The 25,058-nt window shown below is 43.8% G+C and overlaps 1 protein-coding gene across 1 annotated transcript; it reads right to left on the bottom strand.

Annotated features, from left to right (window-relative positions):
* Positions 1-1,833: 1,833 nt before the first annotated feature.
* LOC115582038 (transducin-like enhancer protein 1) lies at positions 1,834-24,853 on the bottom strand. Its single transcript, XM_030417742.1, has 20 exons — positions 24,100-24,853; positions 23,200-23,300; positions 22,260-22,323; positions 21,517-21,561; positions 16,930-16,992; positions 16,687-16,791; positions 13,677-13,893; positions 13,403-13,419; positions 10,868-10,981; positions 10,394-10,447; positions 10,113-10,262; positions 9,852-9,990; positions 9,193-9,392; positions 7,505-7,581; positions 7,051-7,300; positions 6,668-6,915; positions 6,071-6,218; positions 5,797-5,947; positions 4,847-4,923; positions 1,834-4,350 (listed from the first exon to the last, which is right to left on the bottom strand). The coding sequence occupies exons 1-20, from the start codon at positions 24,121-24,123 to the stop codon at positions 4,243-4,245; spliced, it is 2,352 nt and encodes a 783-aa protein (XP_030273602.1). The 5' UTR covers positions 24,124-24,853; the 3' UTR covers positions 1,834-4,242.
* Between the last annotated feature and the right edge of the window lie 205 nt (positions 24,854-25,058).

The following is a 25,058-nucleotide window of genomic DNA, read 5'->3' as shown; positions in this document are numbered from 1 at the left end:
CGCTGAGAACTGCTGAGAAAACTATATGTAATATTTTCATCTCGTCCCCATTTAACCAACTTTTAGTCGCTTCAGTTCCAACATGGAAGAAAAGTTGATTATATATGTAATTTAATTGAAAAAACAAAAGAATAAATGCACACGTTCCTGAAAATAATTCACAGGCTGTAGTCGACTCAAGCAGAATTCATTGAAATGATGTTTCAGCAGTAGCATCACATGTGGCTGGATCCTCGCAGCCGTCCACATTCAAACAGAAATCATTCAAAGTCAAGCTGCTGGCGGTGTCAAGAGGAGGCACCCTCACATTAATACCTACAAAGGCTCGATCCTCTCTGGGTAAATTTAAGCCTTGACTGAATCACTATCTTTATCTCACATTCAAAGTGTCAATCCAGTTGGATATAAATTAATACAGAGCACCAAAACACCGCCCACCACCTCAACGTCTGCACTCAGCACCCTCGTGATGCTCAATCACCCAAAAAAATCACTCAACAATCACCAGTGATCCACAGACGTCGTTGTGAGCAGTTACATGAAAGAACTTCTTTCTTTCTACCGAACCAGACCGCACCACTGCACACAAGGAAGCGGGCATTAGAGACAAGAGGCCCGGGCTCATGACATGCATCGTCCTCCAGAGGTACTTCGGGGCACATCCATCCACCCCAGCTTCACCAGGGAGCAGCCGTCCGACGTCATACAACAATGGCAGCGCCCGTGGGAAAGGGGCGAGGTTGTGTCCGCGGAGTGTTTGAATGAGGCTGGTGAAGGAAATGTTTAGATAGGTTTCCAAGAATTAAAGTGCAGTAAAATAAAATGCATGATGGCGTCCGTCACCTTCACGTGTTGTTTTTCCTGCTCCATTTCATTTCTAATGCAAGGATGCTGCTCTGTTGAGTGTTAAACTCTGTGTACACCTGCCAAAGAGACATCGTATCGTTGAAGTCGGCCAAGTTTTCTGTTCACTTTTGGCATCAAGTTGGAAGTTTCGACTTGGAAAGTTTCTACCTCCACATGATGGTGTTTACCATTTGAATTAGGACGTTGGATTTACGACTCGGAAAGTTGGACGCGACTCACCAACCCAGACCTCAAGATCCAAAATGGCTGCTCCAATTGTAGCCGCAAAACAATGCGTAATGTGTCTTCATCTACACAGACTCACAGCGGCTAATCTGGCAAGAACTGTTATGTCGACTTTTACTGGAAGTCATTACTCCCATTTACTCCATTTTGATGTTGCAGGATGCGACTAAAAAACTTGAGTGACATCATGGGGAGCATTTTTAATCTGCACCTCCTCCGTCACATTCACCGTATTTGAAAGCTGTTCATGTTTTATAAAGCAAACAGGCTTCAGGGCCATGTCGTACATCTTTAGAAAGGAAAACAAAAGGAGTTTCCTTCGTTACGCAGCGAGGTGAGCATCAGTGCAACTTCGCTAAATAAAACATTGTGTACAAGTGAAGGTCTGTGTGAACACCACTGAAAAACTCTAATTCATTTTTACTCTTGTAATCCACATTGATAAATAATTGGCCCTCATGTGATGAATTGGCATTTCTGATTTTTGCTTGAGATATCAGCAAAGAAAAAACCTGACACTGATGTTTGATGATTTTACGCTGTAATAACTACATTATATAATTAACTAACATTAATACTCTGCTGGCCACTGAGCTGTTCAGCGTTTCAGTGAAATATTCTCCTGGTTCTCTAAACCTGCTCTCATTCCCGTTTCATCACACTTATCCACCAAGTTTCTGAAAGATTTCATCAGTGAGGACTCAAAGTGTTTCTTGTGACAACCCAGAAAGTCGAGACCACTCAAGTTACAAAAAAAAAAACACATTTATTGTCTAGATATTTCAATCATTTTAGATTAGCTAGCATTAAGACCATTTAGTATTTCTCCTGATTAGACGTTTCTTTTCCATGTAAAAGACGTACAAAAACAGTTTGTTATTTCTAAAGCATGTCCTGTAAGAAAAAAAAAACAGATATATACATTTTTACAAACATTCGACAAAAAAAAAAAAAAAATAACCCAGGAAAAAAAAAAAACCCAGGTCATGAAATGAATGAGTTTAAAAATGGCTGAACTGACCGATTGCTTCCTGAAACTGAAAATACAACTGCGCCTTCACTAATCTTCTCTGTAAGACCATCTCAACAAATAACTCAATCTCGCTTGTAGTCTTAAATCTTGACCTCATGACACAAGGCAATTCCACAAAATGTCCCGCATTCAAGAAACTAAGCAGAAACAAAAGACCGTTTAAAAAAAAAGGCAACTCTGTTTTGAAGACGTTTGTTGAGTGAATATGGTAGAGAGAACTTTTCCAGCTTGATTTACTTGTCGAGATGATCTTTTTGGAAGTGTAGCTGGTTTGAAAGAGATACAAAAAGGCAGGGCCGAGGTGAATTTACAACCATAAAGACATCAACCAAAGAAACAATTTAATTTGAATTCTTTATGACCTTACTGTAAGAGAGACCGTTGACAGCAGGGGCATGTCCAGACTTCAGCAGGACAATATGGAAAAGATTTGTAAATGTGAAGCCTCGTCCAGCTGACTAATGATCCACTCTTGATGTTTCTAGGTCAGGTCAGTCATTGTGAGTAAAGGTGGGGCTCATTCTGGCAACACGTGCAGCTGTGACACACACACTGCGGCTCATGTAAAGAGCATGAAGCTGGAAGAAATTCCAGTATGACGGCTCAAGTCAGCTCAAGTTGCTTGTGGAAAGTAGAGGAATGATCAGTGGAAACACCTACACAAGACGAGGAGGATCAATAGAATTTGAGGATTAATTCAATCTCTGAAAAATGTTTCCCTTTCAGGTTTTCACTAATTGGTCTTGTAAGCAGGATCGTCCGACAAAGAGGAGAAATAATGACATTAAACCTTCTCAAACAACATTTAGAGTATAATCTCTGAATTATTTATTATTTATGAATCGTTTAGTCTTTAAAATTTGAAAAACAACAGTGAAAGATGCTCTTCACAATTTCTTAGAGCCGAAATTGATGACTCCTTTTGTCCAACCAACAGTCTGACGCAGCAAATCCTCTAATTCAGGAAGCTGGACTTGGCAAATGTTTGACATTTCTTGCTTGAAAAATGACTGGAACAATTAATCCATTATCGAAAAAGTTGCGATTAAATACAGGGAAGGTGATTCAATGTTGAGTCTCTCACCAGGTCGTCAAATACTGGAACTAATGGCTGGAATTTCAAGCCAAATACCGACCAAATGGCAAGCGTTGGTGTTTGATGACCTGAAAATGAGCCTCAACTATCTCTCTCCTGAATCAAATTCCCTCCCTTTAATTTTCTTTTGATCGACTCATTATCGTTGCAGCTCTAAAGCACATCAATGTTGTCTGGTGGCATTTGAAACGGTACAAATTATGGATACAAACTTTGCCTCATGACGATCAAACCAACCCATCACAGGTATCAACAACAGCCTGATGCTAGATGAGTCAGCACGGCCTTCACTATATTTAAAAACACACACTGTGTGCATGTCTTAAGCGTGTAGGTGGACAGCTTCCACCACAGTGCAGTTAGTGAGGATAGGACTTACTGTTAAGACAGAAAAGCTACTTTTCAGACAGTGTAGGCATATCAGAACAGCAAGCTGAGGTTCTAAGGTCAGAGAGAGCTGGGAGATCAACAGTAAGCATTGTCCGTCTAAAACAAAAATACAAAAGGAAATGTTCGGCATTCACTGTGTTGCTTCACCTCCTCCGCCTCTGCATTATTTTGTCAGTACACGTTTTCCTCTCCCAAATCTCTTTACACATCGTCTATTGGAGGCTCTCTGCATCTGGTCGCGACACTGAATCAGTTCTTTTTAAAAATCTGATGTTCAGTACAGTGTTCCTCAGAAGAGTTGGTTCCAGTAAAAAAAAAAAACATCGCCGTGCCGCCCTTTGGTTCAGTCATTGTCTGGTCCCTGTAGCTGATCCCAGTGCAGTCACTAGCAGAAAGCAGTAGAGACACAAACATCCAAATAGCTCCTCTCCTTCCATTAACATCCAGCGGCTCCACTTAATTCCCAGCTGATGTGGAGTCAAAAGATCTGTGCATGTAAAATCAATGCAACAAAAACAACGTTGTCATCCAGGTTGCTCTTGTCTGCGATGTCTGGCTCCATGTGAAAATCTCTAGAAACGTATCGGGTGTGTGGGAAAGAACAAATGTCCTCGCTTTTCTTTCCATATTTTTAGTAGATGACCTCGTAAACAGTGGCCTTCTTGTCCCCTGAACCGGTGACGATGTACTTGTCGTCCACAGATATGTCGCAGCTCAACACCGAGGATGATTCTTTAGACTGGTGAGAAAGAAACGGGCACAGAACAGAAAATTATCAGTCACACATAAATAACAACTTCTGATGAAACTTAAAGACGACACAGTACAGTGCTTAAAAAATGTCTCTTATAGAATTTAATATTGTCTGGTGCTCTTATTCCAATCAATACTGCTGAGTAGTTATTAAGACAAAAGCTTTCATAACCTGTTCAATAACGTCACAGAGGAACATGCTGATGCGGCACATCAGACAGGATGTGTTACCACATCATTTCAGTGCATGTTCCCACAGCAGGCATGTCTGCAACTTTCATGTGTCATCAAAACAGTAAATGCAGAGTAGAAAACACCCTTTTTGAGGACATGACACTTTCATGGTATCCGGTGATTGATGCAATGCAGCGCCAGTGGAAATGCGGGTTGGCCTGTTACAGCTGAAGCAGCAACTTCAGATGGGCCCATTTTATATTACATTTATACATCGGATAATTAATGTAGTGCCCTGTTGTACCGACCTGGAATATACTGGCTCCATACGGTGTTCTCCATGCATTCAGCAAGTTGTCCTTTCCTGTGCTCACAAACCATTTCCCTGGGAAGAGAAAAATATACATAGGGTTAAAAAAGTAGGACAATGACATCATAAACAAGACATGGGTGAACAGTGGAAAAAAGGAAAATCTTTTTTGTAAAATGGAACAGACAAAACCAATTTTAAAAAGGTAAGATTTAACCCGAGTTGCATGTCATACCCCCCTCTCTCTCTCTCGCTGTCTCTTCCCTTGTTTCTACTCTACCTCTAAACTGTCATATCTAATAAATGGCAATGGCTAATAAAAGATGCGAAAACAAAAAACACTAAACAAGAACAAAGTCAAAGACGCTTCATAACATGTCTAAATAGCTCATTTTAAAAAAGAATGGTTTGAAGGTAGACTACAAAACAAGGAGTGGAAAATGAGTCACCCGCTCTACTCAAACAAACAGATACAACGTTTCAGACACTCATTATGCAACAACTCTCAAAATTTAGTGATTCTGTGAAGGAGTCTGGGGGTTTTATCCCTAGGAGACAAAGAAGTACACTGTATTGGCTGCTGTTAAAATTTGATATGTTTACCATCAATAACCTTTTGTGGTATTTCATAAGTTCAGTAAAAATGTTGAAACTGCGTGTTAAAAACAGTCGTTGGGAGGTAAGACACACTTGAGACACAGCAACAGACAACAAACTGACACTTCTAACAAATGAGAAAACAACTATGTTTCACATTTACAGGGAGTAAGCCATTTGTAAGGAGTCTGGGGATACTGCGGTTCAGTGGTTACTAGAAACAACCACCTCTTAACCAACTCTTACTAGTACATGTAGCTGTCCACTTGTGATCTGATCACGCTGGACACGTAGATACAAAAATATGAAGAGGATCTAAATGGACTGAGATGAAGACGGCCAGTTGCTTACCACAGTAGGCAAACTGGAGGGAGAGAACACAGCTCTCATGTAGATGAAGCTGGTATTTGTCAGGCTTGGTGACATGAAGGACCTCAACGTTGCTGCTCTCCATTCCCACAGCGAGCCACTCTCCTGTTGGACAGTAGCCGAGGGAGAAGATCTGCACAGAAGAGACGAGAAATTCAGCCTTACTGGGGGAAACTTTTTTACACAAAAATATTAAATGCCAATGAACTTTCCAAGGTCAGTGGATGAAACGCTGCGTGCTAAAATGAGTGTGTACCTGTGATGTGAAGTCGTGCTGCTGCAGCTGCCGTCCCTCCCTCAGATCCCAGGAGCGCACGGTGTTATCGAGGCCTCCGGTCCACAGCTTGGTGCCGTCATTGGAGATGTCAATACAGCTGGCTCCATCTGTGTGGCCCTGGAACTGCCTGCAGAATACACACATACATTCTGAGTTAAATAAAGAGAGAAATGTTTAAACAAAAACGCACCGAGTGTGCAGTTGGTATGCATCAGGCAACCAAATGTGAAGAGCTTAAAGTTTTTTCATCAGCAGCCACTCTACTATAGTATTACTGCTAAATATTCTGCCTCTCTGTGCAACAGGAAGGTTAAATACTGTGGTGAACAGGTTGTAGATGCTCTTAAAATTAGCTTGAGTTGGAGCGCAGGTGGTGGAGTGGTTAGAGCGCATGCCATAAACGCAGCCGACCCCGGTTCGATTCCGGCCGGAGGTCCTTTGCTGCATGTCACATCCCCCTCTCTCTCCCATATTTCCTGTCTACTGCTTAATAAAGGTGTCTATGCCAAAAAATATCTTTAAATTTTTTTTTAAAAATAAATAAAAATTAGCTTGAGTCGCACAGGTTTCTCTTACCTAACGAGTGTCTGGTTGTGTAAATCCCAGACTGCGATGTTTCCGTCGCTGCAGCAAGAGAAGCAGACCTTGGAGTCCGGGCTGATGGCCAAAGCGTAGCATGCCGGCGCTGATGATGTTAACTCTGCCTTAATCCTGGGAGTGGGCGTGGCCAAATCCCAGATTGACAGCGTGCTCGCCTCGCCTCCCACAATCAGCGTCCGACCGTCAGGGAGGAGACGACAGGACCGGATGTAATTGTCCCGGTTCTGATGAGAAAGACACATAAAATAAATTTAATGTTTCATCATTATAATATGATTCGTATAGATGGAAATATACCACACACATCTCCAGAGTCTTTTCAGATTCATATTCCATGTCTGCCTCATCGCTTCACTCACCAAACAGTCGAGCTGTGACACCGGGCTCTTGTTTCCTGGGTGACTAATGTCCCAGACCTTCACACAACCCTTCCCTCCTGTGTAAACGTGTCGGGTGGGGTTACTGATGGTAACGGCACACACCACCTCTCCATGGTTCAGTGTGTTGATCTGACGGGCATGGCGGGGAATCCCTGGGCCCACCAAAGCGTCCGGGGGGAACGGCACTGGCTGCATCTGTCCGTCAGCCGCCACGTGAAACGAGTAAGCACTGATGATACAAAGGAGGACAGGAGGAGGAGGTTAAACATGATAGCGAATGTGACAGAGGACGAGGACAAAGATAAATACTGATACAAAAGCCTCAGCATTATTTTCAGAGGCGTTTTTTTTTTTTTTTTCCCTATGTCAAAACAGTTTTGCCACAGGGCAAGTCAATCAGCTTTCAAATATATAAGCGGCAACAGACACTTACGGTTTGCCGCCAGGGATTCCTGTCAGACTGGGAGGCATTCCAGGAACTCTCATGTGAGGATGAGGATCAAAACCGACCTGAAAGAGACAACAAAGCCATTATATCAGCATATAGCAGACAGACATCGGCAAAAAGCGCACAGGTCAATAGTAACCTGTGGAACAGAACACAAACACTCATGAGCACAAGGCAAACAGACACTCTTGAGCACACACACCCTCCACATCTGAATGTCAAGTTTAAGAGTCGGCAAACAGACAGAGGCAGAGCAGTCGGGTCTTGTGCTCCCTCCAATCCAACACACACAGCTGGTGAGTACACAACCCGAGTTTCTATCAAGTATCACACACACACACACACACACACACATACACAGCTGTGAGTCTACTAAACCTATTTAAACAGTGTAATGAACACTATGCAAATACAGCACAAAGTGATGAGGCGATTGAACGTAATGCACACCAGCGTAGCCCACTGTATAAATACTATCACACAGACAAGAGAAATACAGCTGTGCAACTATTGGCACTTTCCACACTTTGCAATATTAAATCTACTGTGCTATGGAAAGTATTCACAGCCCTCAACTTCATGAACTTTTAGTCTTTCAAAACACTGAATTACAGTGGAGAAAAATTATTCTTCTTCAACATGTATAAACAGACCAATAGTGAGTAAATATTCTACAAATAGATTAATTAAAAAAAAACAGCACTACCACTATTGACTTCATAAGAATTCACTGCTGCAGTCTAAACATTTCTTTGACACTCCTTAATAATTTGGATGTAGATCACCTCTGTTTGTTTACAGTGTGACAAGAGATTTTAATTCAAACACCTGGAGGGCACAACTAATGCAACCATTGCTGCTGTTACTTTCCTGGTAAAAGATTCATTCTGAAGACAACACATGAGTATGAATCAGGGAAGGATGCTAAAAAATCTCCAACACACTGAATATCCCTCTCAGGGTAGTATAAGGTCAATCATGAAAAATAGAAAGAATATACTGTAGCACAGCTTTCAATCTGCCTGGGGAAGGTTACAGGGTTTCACAGTTGAGTAGTCCGCGCTGTGCATACAACAACCGTTGCCCAGGTGCCTCAGGGAGAACAGCAAGAGGAAGCCACCGTTGAAAAACTTCATATGAGACGGCAGAGGCAGAAGGCATAAATTGAAAATGCTCCCTTTTAAACTCACAATTACCATCAACTCCACAGAGCTTGAGAAGTTCTACAAAAAGAATGTTATGAAACTGAAGCATCCAGATATGCAAAGCTCATACTGGTCGATCTAAGATGAAATTCCTACCAAAGCCTCTACTAAATGTTCTCTGAATAGTCTTGAGGGAGGTGAATGCTTGAATATTGAAAAAAATATGTTCCATATCATATGATACTCTCACTCAGCTTAGATACTCTGTAGAGATTCATTTTCACTTTGATGTTCCTGTTAACCACAAATATGCCAAACTACATCCACTGGGATTCAGTATTCCGACATACTGAATCATGAGTAAGTCAAAGGCAAGTTTAAACTTTTTATGTACACTGTTGATCAACATTAGTAACACATAAAATAACCATCTTACATCAGTAAACTGCTACTATGTTTTGCAGAGGCTTTCTTTAGACAACGCACACAATCATTGTACCAAAACATGAGTCACCCTTTTCCACTCACCATGGGTGAACGGCCGTACGCAGCCACAGCGGCTGCAGCAGCAGCACTCATCTGAGGTGACATGTTGTGCAGTCCAGCAGCATAGGCCGCTGCCCCGGCAGCACCAGCCAGCTCACCGTTCATCCCTGCTGCGTGGGGTAACATACCAAATGCACCCGGGTACGGGCCTGGTACAGCCAGGGGGGTCCGCAGACCTGCAGCTGAGAAGGAAAGGAAAATGTGAGACAAATAAACAGCTGGTCACAACTAAGGAGGATTCAGGTACAAAATCCATTAAGCATTTATGAATACAAGCTTCGATCTTACAGACTTTTTACCTACCAGTCATCTAACATTACCAGTGAACCTTAATTGTAATTCTTTATTTGTCTGTGATGCAAAATAAACCAGATTTACTTGAGTTCAGTTTTATCTTTCATATCAAGCAAACTCTGCACAGGCATGAGGTATTTCCAAAATAAAAGTTGTGAAAGATTTGCAATTAATACTTACAACAACAGTTCATTAGAAAGTCCAACATAATTTATACAAAGCCCCTGTGAGACTTATTTGTGAGGTTAGATTTTACTGGAGGCAGTTTACACACAACTGATTGCCCTCTGGCACTAATTGGCATATTAAAATAACCTTATAATTAATTTATACATTTTTGGACTTACTGGCTGGATGTGGTATTTCCATAGAGGGGGGTTTTGATAGACTGGGCCGGATTCCAGGAGTGGAGCTCGGACCGGGGGTGGAGTCACCTCGTGGTGTGGGTGTGCTTGACTTTAGTCCAGGTGTACCTGCTTTGTCTCGCTGCCGAGAGAAATATTTATAATCAGTGAAACATTTATTCACCCATGAATCGATCAGTCTACTCGGTCTTTCCAACTGTAAGCTAAAACAACACAAACAAATTCAGTCTTTTTTGTCCTTACCATTGACATCTCTTTGGACTTGAGGGAGGAGGAGCTAGCTGATGATGCAGTCGAAGCTGGACTACAGGGGTCTTTCTTGAGAAGACGCGCTTTATCCATGCCATTTTCTCTTGGCGAGGGGAGCGGCGTGCCGCGAGGGGAGGCAGGATCCTGGTGGAAGAACAAGGATTCAGTTAACTACCGGAGAACAAAATTATAGCACCAAAGTGATGTTGACATTTTCCTGCACAGAGGAATCAATATGTTGTAGTTTAAACAACAAAAAACGGAAAGATGCTGACCTCATTCGAGACATCCACCACTAGATTATCATCACTTTTCTCCCCGTCGCTATCCTGCAAAGGGGGAGACAATCAGTTAGCACACCATTAAAAAGAAAGTCAAAAAGTTGTTTTTAACATTGATGTGTGACTATGATATGTCTGTACACACCAGGTTGAGTGATACGGCTTTAAAAAAAATTTGATAATTTTAGGATTTATCACGATATTGTGACAATATTTTAGGGATGACTACTGTCACAACATATTAACACCTTTTTTAAAAAATGATCAGCAAAGAGGAAAAAAGGAAAACATTCTAGAAACTAACATCTCTTTACTGTAATGCATCCTTTAAATGCTGATATCACAATGTTACAATATCCCAAATGTCATTTTTTATTTATGTGTAATACAGCCACCTCTTCTATGACTAACAACACATTATAAATAATTTTTCCACACTTTTGTCTATGCTGCACAAGCATTTCTTACATAGTGGCTGGAGTCCTTGTCCTCCATCTTGCGTTTCTTGGTGTCATTTGGAAACTCGGGCCCGTTGCGTCTCTTATCTGAGTTCCGAAGACTTTCTGGCAGCAGTGAGTTACTCTGCAGATGAAGGCGGAGAGGAGGAGTAGAAGGACAGATCACAGTGGGATAGAGAGAGAGAGCACAGATTAGTGAAATAAGATAAGGTAGCATAGAAAGAAAAAAGAAAAGGGAGAGTTTGTAGGACAAAGAGGAAAAAAATAATAAGAAAAAGTATTTGCAGAGGTTAGACAATGTTGCCTTTTACAGTTCATTCTGCATGAGCTCACTAAACAGTCTGATCCATCCACCGCTAATTACAGCAGCTATTCAGCTATGTGTAGAGCAGGTTAGAAAAACAGACCCTTATTTGCAGATAGGTTAATAGTTCACAGACGCATGAATTAAGCGGCACTAACACTTAAACGGCAACCTCTTTTTCTCACTTGACCAAAGCCAGTCGCTGCTACACACACAAACACACGCCTCTGAAGTTGATGATTACATTAAGTGGCTCTCAAAATCTATCAGTGCTCCCTCTCCTGGCTCTGACAAGCTGCACTGGCTGCAGTTATGTGTGTTTCAGTGTGTGCGTGTGTACAATGTGTAATTGACTGTAAAAGCCTGTGTGTATGATCAAGTGTGTACCAGACTGTGTGTCTGTGTGTCTGTGTGTGTGTGTGTGTGTGTGTGACTGCCAAACACTCCTGCGTCCCAAGACTGCACGCGCGCACACACACACACATGCACATAAGCACACACACAGACACACAAAGCTGCCCCCCTCTGGCCTCCTGACCAACGGATCCTATTGTTAATGGATTAAAGCTTCATGTTGAGTCCATTATAGTCTCAGCCTGTCAATGAAATGTGCATTCAACATACACAAACACACATGCGCGTGCACACATCTAGCGGGTGAGCGCTTGGGCTTTGAGGGGGGGGAAAGGGTAAATGAAGGAGGAATAGCTAAGAGGACGAGGAGGAGGAGGAGGAGGAGGAGGAGGGTGAGAAAAAGGGAAAAGGGAGGGGATGAGATTAGAGCACAGAGAGGATGGAAGGAGGGTGTGAGAGTGTGGAGGAGAAGAAAGGGTGACAAGAGACGAGGGAGGGAAAGAGAGGGGTGAGAGGGGGTGAAAATCTGTATTCTGCCAAAGGCCCCTTCCTTCAAGCCCTCCCCTCTTCCTCCCTCCCTCCCACCTCCTCCCCCTTTATTGAAAGGTTTTAGTGAGCTGAGCACAGGAGCACTGACCCGCAAAACATAAGCAATTTCCCCCCCTCCGTCTCTCCCCGGTTCGCTTTTAGCATGGTCTCTCTCCCTCACACACACACACACACACACACACACACACACAAGCTCAGTGTCATATGACTGCTGCCCCCCTCCCTCGCCTCCCTTTCCCAAGCCCTCCCCTCTCAGTGGTGGTGATATTAAACACAATGAGAGTCTTTAAGCGCGGGATCAGGGGCGGCGGGAGAAGGGGGGGAGAGAAGGGGGTAATCTGCTCACTGAGGTGTTAAATAGGCACAACAATGCAGGCTAGGGCTGGAGGAGTGTGTGTGTGTGTGTTTGTGAGTGTGTGTGCGTGTGACCATGCTAAAAAGCTCATTTGGAGGAGAAAAGAAACCCAACAGTTCAGAGCAGATCTGGGGCAGAACTAAACAGGCAGGCCAAAGCTCTACCCAAGAGAGATCCCCACACACACATACACACACACACACACACACACACACACACACACACACACACACACACACACACACACACACATACATGCATAAATAGACACACACGCACACAAACACTTTGAAACTGACAGTCAAAAATATAGCGCTGACGGATGAAAGCTATTTGGGTGTGAAACAGAGGTAAAAACAGCATGGGGCTTTTATGCATAATGACACGGTGAGGTGAACTTCATTGATCCCTGAGGGGAAATTGGGTCGCTGCAGCAGCAAAAAATAGGATAACAAAAGGAATGCTGCTAAAGTGGAGAAAAATGAGGCTGCTCCAGCAACAGCCTGTGATATAAATATAAGTTCAAAGTCTGGGATGAAAGTGCTGTGACTTTTGAGAAACTGTATTTTCAATAAAACATACATGATGTGTGAGATAATGCAATGGTTGGTGTCTATATCACAGAAGGGTTTAAAAGGGATATTTAGTTTTCATTTTTTTTCCCCACAAAACCAGGGGTAGATAATGTCGTAAGCCGAAACCAAACAATTAGATCATCGCTTGGAAAGTCTAAGGATATGTAAACTAAATATAGTTTACTTAGAGCAGACAGTTTAAATTTGTTTTTCCATCAGCTTGAGTAGAGCTTAGTGATCCCACGGACTGAGCTGAGACAGACTAATCTCACTCAACCTGCATGCAAATTGCGTCTAAGAACAAAGTCAAAATCCCCCAAACCGAAGTTTCCCTTTTTAGAGATATGAAAATTAACTGAGTGGTTTGTCAGAACAGTAAACAATGCTGTGGAAAGAGGAAGTACTCACTGTGCCGGGCTCACGATCTATTGCCATTGGAAATGCGTACATGCGGTTGAGGTCAAAGGGTTGGATGTTCAGCAGAGCAGAAAACAAAACATGATACAGGAAGGAAAATGAGTTAGAATTGTTAAATCTACATTTCATGTAATTATAACCCAAAGAAAGGGGTCTAAACCATGTTTTTCCACAGGTTTTTTCGAGCCAGCCAACTAAAAAAAACCGATGACTTCTTTGTCTATTTCAAGTGTTGTGTCTGGTGATAGAAGGTGCGTTTGTTCACCTCTCAGGTGATCAGGTCCAGCAGGATGCGAGTCTGCTCCGGACATGTGGGGCTTCTTATCACCAAGATCTTTTCCAGATAGATGGGGAGGAAGGGCACCAAGTGCTCCTGATAGAGCCAGGAGACCGGCTGAACCACCGAGCTGGGAGGGGTGAAGGCCGGCAGGGTGAGGGGTGAGGGGCACTGGGGCACCACCATGGTTATGTGATAGATGCTGCTGCTCGAGACACGGAGAGAGAAAAGACAGAACTAGGTGATTAGTTGGGCGAAAGAGAAGGCGTGGAACATACAGGGATGCTACACACAGTTGTGTTGCTCGAGGTAGGCCTCCAGTTGGAAATACACTGTTTGGAGCTTACTGCTAGTCTTATTCACCACGCCAAAATGTTTAGAGATGAGATGTTGAGGTCACTCCATGTGGCCAAGAGATTGACACCTGACACCAAAAACTCAAACGTCAATGAATGAAACAGAGCCATCAATAGCTAGAAATCAATAGCACTCTGTAACCTGATCAATAGAGATTTCTGGTCCTATTCAAGTCTTCAACAGATGGGACAGTTTCTTCAGTGTCTGGGTTTACACCACCTCAACAAGCTGCTGCAGTCCACAAGGAGGTGAACACATCCTCTCCCCCTACACACCGCCTTACACACACCCTCCTCCCTCTGGGGTCAAACACTGAACAATACTGACAGCTGGGATCACAGCCCAGAGCCTGAGGATGTGGTGGTGGAAGAAGGGGGGAGGGAGATGGGGAGGAAAAAGAGGAATGACTGAGAAGTGGGGGGAAGAGAGCTGAGAGCCCCAGCTGCTGCCTGCACTGTCAGGTCTTGTGAGGGAGTGAGGCGGCTGAGGAGCGAGGGGAGGAGAAGAGGAGAGGAGGAGAGGGTCAGAGAGAGAGAGAGAAAGAGAGGGAGAGGGAGAGAGAGAGGTAGGGAGAGAGAGTTTGGCTGGCAGCCCTGCTCTCTCTTTCACACCAAATCAGGCGCTCGTCTGAGCGTAAAATGCCTTTGTGTTCCAAAACATCATTATTGCCTCCTCAGACAGTAGCCGCGGGAATCCAAGCTCACTGATTCGCCACCGGGAGGGGAGGAGGAAGGAGAGGAGAAGGGAGGGGGCACAGGAGGCGACTCGGCAGGGGTTGAAGGAGTGCTGAAGGTCAAACCGACTTTTATCTCACCTAATTGACGAACCCACTCCCCCTCTCCTGAGCCCCCGCCCACTCTTTTCCTCTCTATCCATCCTTCACTCTCTGCGTCCTGCCCCGGTGAATGAAAGCAAAAGAACGAAACAGTCTTTTAGCCTCAGCCTCAACCTCACTTACACACACACACACACACACACACACACACACACGCACACACATACTCAATTTCCCCGAGTTGGCTTGCCTGCCAAACAATCAAACATAAACACACCCACACGTCACACTTGATCACACTAACATGCATACACAGAGTCTAGATAAACAAGGCAGGCACACACACCCTCACTCAACCATCCTTCCCCTGCCTGTTGTTTTCTGGGGATAACAGAAATGTGCGCTCTGCTACACCCAGACGAACACACAAACAGATGCAAAAAACACACACACACACACACACACACACACGGATGCACAAGTAGGACCCCTGATGGGAGTAAATGGAGGGGAAGTATTGGTGGAGGCAAGGGGAGCCCGGTTTGTCATGGGATGTTAGTGTGAGCCGGTGTGTTTGCGTGTATGTGTGTGCGTGCGTGTGTTGTGTGTCTGTGTGTGTGCAGAGGCAGCACGCTTCATTACTCTCATTTAACTCACAAACGGGGTGAATGACAGGCTGGCGTGGGAGACGGGAGGAGAGGGGAAGAGGGGAGTGTAAGGGCAACGCCATGACCCCCCCTTTTACAAACACTGAAATCCTGCAATTAAGACTCAAACCGCAACTGCCAAATCCACCTCTCCCCCCCATCAACCACACACACACACACACACACAGACCCCCATCAGTCCACGCCAACTAACAAGCCCACCTCACATTTAACTCTCCAAACCCACGGCCCACTCTTTGCTAAACTAAAGCTATAAAGACCTCCCCACCCCTACCCCTTTTTTCCCACATTCCCCTTCAACTCAACCCCCTGGCCTCACCTCCCACCCGTCAAGCCCCTATGGCTCCTATAAAGCAGAGTATTCTAAACTACCTTCCGTCCCACCCAAAAAGTCATCAACACTCTCCGACTCAGACTCTCCTTTTTCCTTAAACATCACAGCTAAACCGCAAGAAAAAAAGTTTATGTTTTTGCAGCTTCTTTTCACACTCTCCGTGCCAATTCCTTTTCAGCTCAAGTCTGAATAGCTGGCCATGCCCCATTCATCATAGGCTGACGACATCTTTTCAACAATGACCTCCCATCACATCTCTCCGACCGATTCATATCCTCCATTATCTGCTCGTTCACCATGACAAAAATGTGCTCTATCAATCAATCAATCCACTTCTAGAACCACAGTCCAAAAAGGAGAAACTCACCCTCTGGTTTAATTTCATTTCATCTATTACCTTTCTTTTCATTTTCCTCCCAACTCATTCGCACAGGCATACGCCCAATATGCACGTATGCCTGTGACCTTGAGAAACATTGTGAGTTTCTTAAAATTCAATGTAAAAGTAATTTTGTAAGTGTATAATCTATAACACTAGTAAAACAGACACCTTTTAGAAGAGATTCTGATTGTTTCAAGTAAAATCCAGCAAAAGATGTTTGTTTTACTTGGGAGAGGTTTTTGATCATGTCTTTCTTTCCACAATATATTCATTACCAAAGGTAGGAATCAAGATATGATTTGAAAAAACATTGGCTAAGATGTAACGACAGTATCATGATAGACAACCACCTAACAATACATAAAAGGTATCTAACTGCAGCATGCATGGTATATTTCAGAGTATCTTAACAGTACTACACACGTTACTACACACAGACATAAAGAGAATTTGATTTAAAGAGTAAGTAAAGGAATACACACTGTTGGTGGAAGACCTGGCAGTCCACGTACCCCAATGACCGCATTGAGCTCTGCCATTGTCACCTGTTTTGCTCGCTCCACTGCTTGGACCACCTGTTGTTGATGCTGCAACACACACAGATAAAACACAATGCTGCTAAAGACCAAGAGCAAAAGGCTGATTTAAGCTAACGCAGAAAACTAGAATGTATAAATGGCAGAAAGGCAAAGTGAGTCTGTGGCTCAAAGTCAGACAGTACTTACCTCCTGTGAGAGGAAGGGAATGACTTGTGCACAGATGGTGTTTAGTCTCTTGGCAATCTCGGTCTGATGGAGGAAGAGACACACAGAGACAGAAAGAGACTTAATTGTTAATAACATAATTACATTCATTTAGAAAAGACAGCTGTTCAGTAACACCAATAAAGTCATACAAGCACGCGCGCACACACACACACACACACACACTGGTAAACACAACCTCAAAGGCAAGCCAACAATCACACACAAACACACTCACACTGAAATCCCCCACCAGTCTATAAAACAATAAATATACCCATCCAGTTCTCTCTACACACAAATCCAGTGGGCCATTTTCAGCATCAAACACACACACACACACACACACACAGACACACACACACACACACTGTACAATGAGATTTTTCTTTCTAATCATCAGTGTGAGCTCAAGTTTCTCTCTTGCCCGTTGTATTTCTTTTGCTCTCTCTTATCCTCTGTGCTCTTGTCCCTCTTCCCATCAGCACTTCAACATAATCTCATCAGCTACTAACTTCATTTGCTCTCCCCCAGTATCCATGCCAACACATCCGCCTGCCCCCCAAACCCCCGGAGGTGGCAACAATCGGCTGAAACCAGATACCCCCACAGTGGCACCAAATCAGATAAGGGGACTCATATTACATATCATCCAATCAAATTGATACGAAGAAGGCCAGGGTGAAGAGGGAATTGGAGGAGCCATGAAACGTGGTAATGGCTCATCAGACACACACATCCCACATAAATAGATACACAGCACGGACGCACACACACGGGATGTGAACGCTCAAAAGAGGTTATGTGGTGTCGTGATGTGAAAACCTAGATAAAAAGTGGACGATTTTTTTTTGACCCCTGGGTTTATGGAAACTTCTCAAAACTCTTTAAAACAATACCAAAACACAGTCATCAGCTAAAAGGTCATTTATTACCCTACAACACAGATAGACCATCTGTTACTTACTGGGCATCACCTGGTGTAGAAATAACTGGTCACTGTGGCAGGTTTCCCCCTTTTAAAGTAATGACAGTCATAATATACACTACTTCCTCTTACCAAGAGACTTTCGAGATGTGAATTGCTCAAACTTCCTAACTACGTAACACAATGTGCCAGTTTCTTTCCACCATCAGCTTCAATTCCCCTGTCATTTAAAGGTCAACAAGATTAGACAATCAGTCTAAAGTCTGGTTAGCTGCCTAGTTAAGCTCATTTCGACAAGACTTGAATATTGGACCAGATGATGATACTAGATGAAAAGTCAGGTAATTAAACCTATTACAATTCATCCTGAGGGAAACGAGGATGTCCGTCCCAAATTTCATGTTAATCCCTCCGATGTTATCGAGATATTTCTTCTCAAAACTACAATGTCAACCTCACGGTAACAGGAGATGTAAGGTGACTACCAAAGCTGGCATTGTTCATCTGCTGGTAACAGACAAACTTTAATCTTAACAAGATGAGAAAACGTGACAGGCTGACAGTGACTGTCATCCGTAAAAACAAGCCACTAGCTCTATGTAGGATTTTGTGGCTACACCATTGCTAGCTGTAGCATTGCTGTCCTCAACAGACCTCTGTCAGACACACACACACACACACTCCCTATTAGCTTGTTAAACAACTGACCCTGGTTTCAGCCAATGATGTACTTGGATGAGCTAAATAAAGTACTCCCTATTTAGGTTAAAGCAAAACATGTCACCACTTCACCTGAAACATAACTTGAGTGGAACTCAAATAAAAGAACCGAGAGCTACATTTCTATATCCAGTCTCACAAGCTGTTGGTGAAAAATACTAGCTGTGCCTGATGTGTTCATTACCACAGCTTCTCCGCAAAAAAATAGGATGAGAGGTGTAAAAACTCACATTCAGTCCTACAGTAACCTACACCCTGAACAGCTTGGGGGACTTCTTTAACTGTAACTCAATCTCATTATGTCCGACTACTTCCATGCTTAGAAAGCTCTAAATAAAGTGCTATTTCAGGCAGTCTGTGTCTATACCTGTAATTCTTTTCTCAGAATCCTGAGTTGTAAGCCTATAATTAGCATTGTATAAAGGCTTCAATGATTAGGCTGTCTGAGAATAATCTGACTTACTACCATCAGGTCAGCTCAGCTAATCTAACTAAGCTAATTGATAAAACTAACAAGGATCAAAAAAACTAGGCCACAAATACCTGAAGGTGCATTCCCTAAGTGAGGCATCGTTACAAATCAATACCAAGAACATTTAACTTGGAGCGGAAGCAGACATGGGCTTTTCCCTCTTGCGCTTCCTGGTGGCACTGCTGTAGGTGCTGCTGTCGCACAGACAACTTGATAATTTCTATTTTCCTTAGCAATTCAATTACCAACAAATCAGTGAGATAATTCATTCATTTGGTCCATAACGTGCGATGTGAAAGCAGATAGAAAATAGAAACACACTCCATTAAGCACATACCACCACCAAGGCCCATCAGCGCCCTTTTTATTCAATCAGGCCTAATCCGATATCATAATCAAAAATATTTTGATTTGTATTTGGAACCTGATCAAATTGTATAAACCCATAGACACCAGCCACCTAAATATGCCTGATTTTCTTCCTTACATTATTACTTAAGTAATGAACGAAAACGTAAAAAATACGCCATACCTTGCCATTTTGAAGAAAGTGAAAAAAGAAAATTCCATTCCTCCACCTGAAGCCACACCAAAACTTATGTGTAATCCTGTGGGTAAACCAACTAACAAACCAATCAACCACGGGACACGGCGAAAACATAGTCTCTTTGGCAGAGGTAATGACGCCAGGCTGCCAGCCTGACTCGATTACCAGTCAGCCTTCATTTTCGTGGCAGATTTTCTGCCCAGCAGCAGACAAAATTGCATATTGAAAGCAAGGTTCATAGGGAGCCAATCTGGACACCGACAATGTCATTATTTTCTAGCTATTCAATTGTGCAAGCAGCACCTATGTCAAAATGAAAAGTTAAAGCAAATAACTTGTGTATTGCCTGTTTAAAACTGAGGTTATGAAAACAACTCGTGTCCTAGCATTTGAAAAATGTTCATATCAGCTGGTGGATAACAACACTGGAGAAACGCTGTGGTTCACCATCCACAATGTGATAATTGAGAGGGTAAACAAAAGTTGACGATACAGAGAGAAGACACAAGTGTACACACACAATGTGAGACCATAAAAACAGACTTCCCATTAAACATATAATTGGAGCATTACAGCAACACACACATGCGCACACACACGCACACACATACACACACCTTCCCAGCAGGAGGTGGGTCCTCTGCCTCCCCCATACCCCCTGCCCATAGAAGCTTGTTGCTCTGACAACTGCAGCCCCAAGCTAATGACCTCCCCTGGAGCTTTAGTGTGTGTGTGTGTGTGTGTGTGTGTGTGTGTGTGTGTGTGTGTGTGTGTGGACAATAGGAAGAGATGCATCTCCCTCACAATGAAAGAACAGTAGCTTCACATGGACATAAAACGAAAGAGGAGCCAAGAAGAAAAGAAACGGAGGGTGGGGGTGCAGCACAAGGAAGAAGAAATTCCATACTTTTAAATAGAGACTGAGGCAGGCAGAAAGAAAGGGAGAGAGAACTTGGGGTGTAAAGGGGGACAATAACACAAGATGAGAAAGAACATTAGAAAAATAATGGGAGGGAGTGTGAGAGAGTCAAGGAAGCATGCCCACTCTTCAGTGAAGCAGCCAGGCCAATCCACCTCCAATTTCCTCTGGTCTGACTGGTCGATAGCTGTGGTAATTACTGGTAAACGCTGTGAGCCATGCACCACTCCTGTGGGGAAATGTGTGTTTGTGTGCATGAGAAAGAGAGCGAGAGTTTTCCCTCCTCGTCCGTGTGTCTACACGGTAACGTTTGCCTTTTAATGCGTCTGCGTATGTACTCATGCATAAACATGTTTGACTTTCTTTGAGGGTGTGTACATTACTCCACATGTGTTCAATTGTCCCTTTCCTCCAGTGTTTGCATATATTATTTATGACTGTACCTAAACGTTCCTTCCTCACAGTACAACAGGTTAGTGTGCTTTCCATATTTCCTGTTTGCACACTTGTACGCCTGCCCTACTAAAGTGTGTGGTGTTGTGTTTATGCCTCTCTGCTTCTAAAAGGGGGAGCTCCACTGTCTCTCCTCTGCCGGCCTCACCGTGATCGATTCCTCTGCCCTCCCCAGCCCTGCCCCTCTAATGTAATAAAGCAGGCCGCTCCCCTAGACAGCACCAATCAATCTACAGAGCCATTCATCCTGCCTCCGGGCTCAGGCGGCCGGCCCTAACTGGGGAAATGGAGACAGAGCCCCATCGATCACGAATAAACACACATCCACACACACACACAGAACATACAGTAAAACACACACACACACAACTGAATGAGCGCACATTTGCGCGCACACAAGGACACGTCAACAGGCACACACACCAAATACATCAAAAACCCTGCCATGAGAGAGGGAGGGAAAAAGAGAGAGAGGAAGAGAGACAAACAGGAAGAGAGTAGATAAGAGGCAGACAGATAAGCATCCGTACCTGTTTGTGCATTTCGATGTTGAGGCCATAAGACATCTCATAGTACTGCGAAGGACAGAGTCAGATGGTTAGATTAGTGAGGAGTATTCTGAACCTTTGACATAAAATGCTTAAGAGAATATGTGAAGCCTTAGAGATGAGCGTTATATTCTCGCAGTGTTAAGGCATGTAAAAGTCGCAGCATAGAGATCAAATGCTTTTTTCATCAGCGTAGGCGTATGAGAGACGAACGTTTGCAAACAATTCAAGAGAGCATCATTGTCTCCTTTCTTTGTGACTGAACCTCATTTGACCTCCGTTTCTTTCCAGTAAAATGGCTTTGTAAATGTTTCACCTTTCGAAGGAAGTGATAAATACAGAACCTTATCTATTAAATCAAGTGAAATGATAAAGAAAACAGGAGCTCAGCTAAATCAAAATGAAAAACTGCCTACACACAAACTGCAAAGTCGCTAAACACAGCCTAATCTGACTCTCTAATCACCTTCATTAGCATTTCTGAGTGAGACTCAGAAAAAACTCTGTCCAACTGCACGCAATAACACAGGTGTTACTCTCATTTTACAGAGTAATTATTTGATACGCCTCTTCTCTTTCGTTCAGTTACAGTGTTTACATCAGTCTTTGGAAAGAGGGATGTTCAAGTGAGGACACAGCATCTCACTCAAGGACACTTCAGCGGGGCAAAAGCCTCAATATATGATATTGTGGGGAGAAAAAACTGAGTGTCACACGGATCTCACCATGACATAGTGTCTCTGCATCTCCGTCTTTTCACTGGCCAGCTTCTCGCACTCCATCTTGAGACTGAAAAACACAACACACAGACTTAAAAAATTATACAACAATTTTGAATATACATACAGTATAATCGTCAGCTCTTGTGGATGGTTATTTAGTTGTTTTGGCTGTGATGTTACAGGACAGAGAGGTTTCGCTGCTGATCAACGAATATAAGCAAATATTTGGGTTATAAACCAACGAGTGACTGCCTCAGCTCATCTAAAATGTCGACTTTGAACCAAGAACGTTTCCTACCATTGAAAGACAGGTTAAAGTCTCCTTTTTCCCCATTACCCACAAACCTAAACAGTGCAGGTAACAGAGCTGGTATTCAAGAGGATGAAAGTGACATGATGGAGAGGATTCTTCCTGTCATACCCGTCTTCACATTCATGAATCAGGGTGTGAATCAGAAACAAAGCTTTCTGTTAGTAGGTCAGTAGCTCTTCACCTGTTGTGGCCAACCCGCCCGACAGTACAAATAAGTAGATGTGTATACGCGCCAAGCAAAGAAAAACACAACTGTGCACACACCGAGGCAGTCTCTTTCTAACATACGACTATACACACATACACAGGGGAAAATAAGGAGTGATTTATGAAACCCTGAGCCCACACGCCACCCTCTGGCTCTCACCCATCACCAAGACTTAGACCTACCGCAGTGTAAGCACTGGGTCTGCTGCATATGTGAGCATGAGTGTATGTGAACCTAATCCAGGTTTATGGGTTAGTATGAGGCCAGAGCTGGGGTTTTGTTCATTATGGTAAGGGGGGGGATGACTGTGGTTAGGGGGGAGGTTTAGTGTTAGAAAGGGGCAGATGACAATGACAAAATCGGCCGTAACGACACGGGAGCCTTCCAAGTGAATTGTGAATGTGTGTGTTTGTATTATCCACCTGTGGTACTGTGCTTGAAGAAACTGGAACTCCTCCTTGATGCGGTCCAGTGACTCTGGGATGGTGAACTTGAAGGGCTGGCCTGGAGCCTGGTGGGGCGCCTGACACACACACACACACACACACACACAGGATTTTTAATATCATAGTGGCTCATTATGTGCGTATATGCATCTGATCCTCTCCGGGCTCACATGTAATGTCAACAACTTTTAATTATTAGCCTTTATTAAACAAACAATATTATCAATCCCACTCTGGTTCTCAGGGCAGCTGCTCAGCCCAATTAATAAGAAGAAAGTGCTTGATTTAAACATGTGCTCAGCCTGACGGCTGTTAAAGGTGCACTGTGTAGTTTTGGGGCGGAAATTTTAATTAGAAGAGAAAGATCTTCATTGACTGATTACTTTATACTTGAACTCTGTTCATTTCCACGACTGAATTAACTGAATAGACAAACTGACATCAGAGGAGACCACAATTTCACACTGTTTTGTTTTTATGTGGCGGACCCTGCCACCTTTCTAGCTTCAAACACCTAGTTCCCTCTGAGAACAGCGTGTTTGTCCAGTTATGGGAAAAGCTGAGTTTGTATTTTTACTTCATAAATATGGTAAACATTGAAATTCTGATTTTTAATGTAATCTCCAAAACTACACAGTGCCCCTTCAGACAAACGACACCATCAAGCCCACTCTGCTTCTCAGGGGCAGATGCTGAGTCCCATTAAGAAGACTAAAGAGCTGGATTTAAACATGTGCTCAGCCTGAGGGCTGTTATAACTAAAATAACAAGAGGTGCCAGCTCAACAAAGAGGTAATGTTATGTCTCTGGCTGTGGACGCCCGGTTACAGCCAGGTGAACAACTGTTAAAGCAGGAAGAGGGGGGAGAAGTCTTACCGGGTGTCGCCCCTGGGGAAACATCGTTATCTCCGGGAGGAAGTGACCGTTTCCGTCTTAAAGCTCCGGTTAGAGGGATCAAATGAGGGTACGGTGAGGATGCGAGGGGGGCTCCGGATCACGGAGACGACTCCATCAGCCGTGAGGACCCGCGGCCGTTGATTTCAAACAAAACCGACTGTTTAATTTGAATCCCCGCTCCTCTCGGTCGTTGTCTCTCCTCCGCTCCAACGGCAGCGCGGCCGTAAATCAACCGGAAAAACACGGGAAACGGCTCATTAGCTGGAGGCAGCTAAGAGAGGAGGGGGGAGGAGGGTAAGAACCAGGTGAGAAATGAGAGGAAGAGGGAAAAAAAAAAAAAAAACAGGCTGGAGCGACTTCAATCACTCCCCCCGTTTGTTTTGTGTAGAATCCGATGTATTCCGAGCGCAGAGGAGGCGAACCGAGCGAACAAGAGCGAATTCAAGCCGGTAGGACGGTCGACAGGCAGCCGCGAACTGTCGGCGGCTCGGTCCGAGCATCAGAAACAAATCCACACAAGTTAATTGCAGTGAAGAGTTCCCACTTGACTCGCCGCGGTCCTGGCTGGCGGTCGAACAGTCGTCAGGAGCTGAAATATTTACTTCCCCGCTGAGTTTGGATGCAACGCTGAGTCCAAAATAGATTTCACGAAAAAAAGAGGAAAGATGTTGTTAGTTTTGATAGCAACAACTCCCACAGCTGCGGCGACGGTCCGCCGTCTAGCTCTGCTTTACCTCAATGGCAACTTTCTCACGCGGTTTCACGCTCCCAGCTAACCGAAACTGGAGGCCAGCCCACAAAGCGTCCGCTGGCCAATCAGAGCCGCCGCTCCACGTGGGGATACTAATGTAGCTCACGCGGTCGACCAATAGCCGCTCGATAAACCGCCTCGAGTCTGTTGACCTGGTTGAGCTACGCGGATTCTGGCCAATCAGGGA

This window comes from Sparus aurata, chromosome 5, assembly GCF_900880675.1.
Source record: "Sparus aurata chromosome 5, fSpaAur1.1, whole genome shotgun sequence".
Taxonomy (NCBI): domain Eukaryota; kingdom Metazoa; phylum Chordata; class Actinopteri; order Spariformes; family Sparidae; genus Sparus; species Sparus aurata.
Note: the sequence above shows the minus strand (reverse complement) of the source record. Positions and strands in the feature narration are given on the sequence as shown.

Excerpts from the sequence above, each read along its gene's own strand:
- LOC115582038 (XM_030417742.1), bottom strand. The coding sequence starts at position 24,123 with ATGTTTCCCCAGGGGCGACACCCG. Across the intron at positions 7,582-9,192 it reads CGTACGGCCGTTCACCCATG|GTCGGTTTTGATCCTCATCC; the intron begins GTGAGTGGAAAA and ends TGTCTCTTTCAG. Across the intron at positions 6,916-7,050 it reads TGTCACAGCTCGACTGTTTG|AACCGGGACAATTACATCCG; the intron begins GTGAGTGAAGCG and ends CTTTCTCATCAG.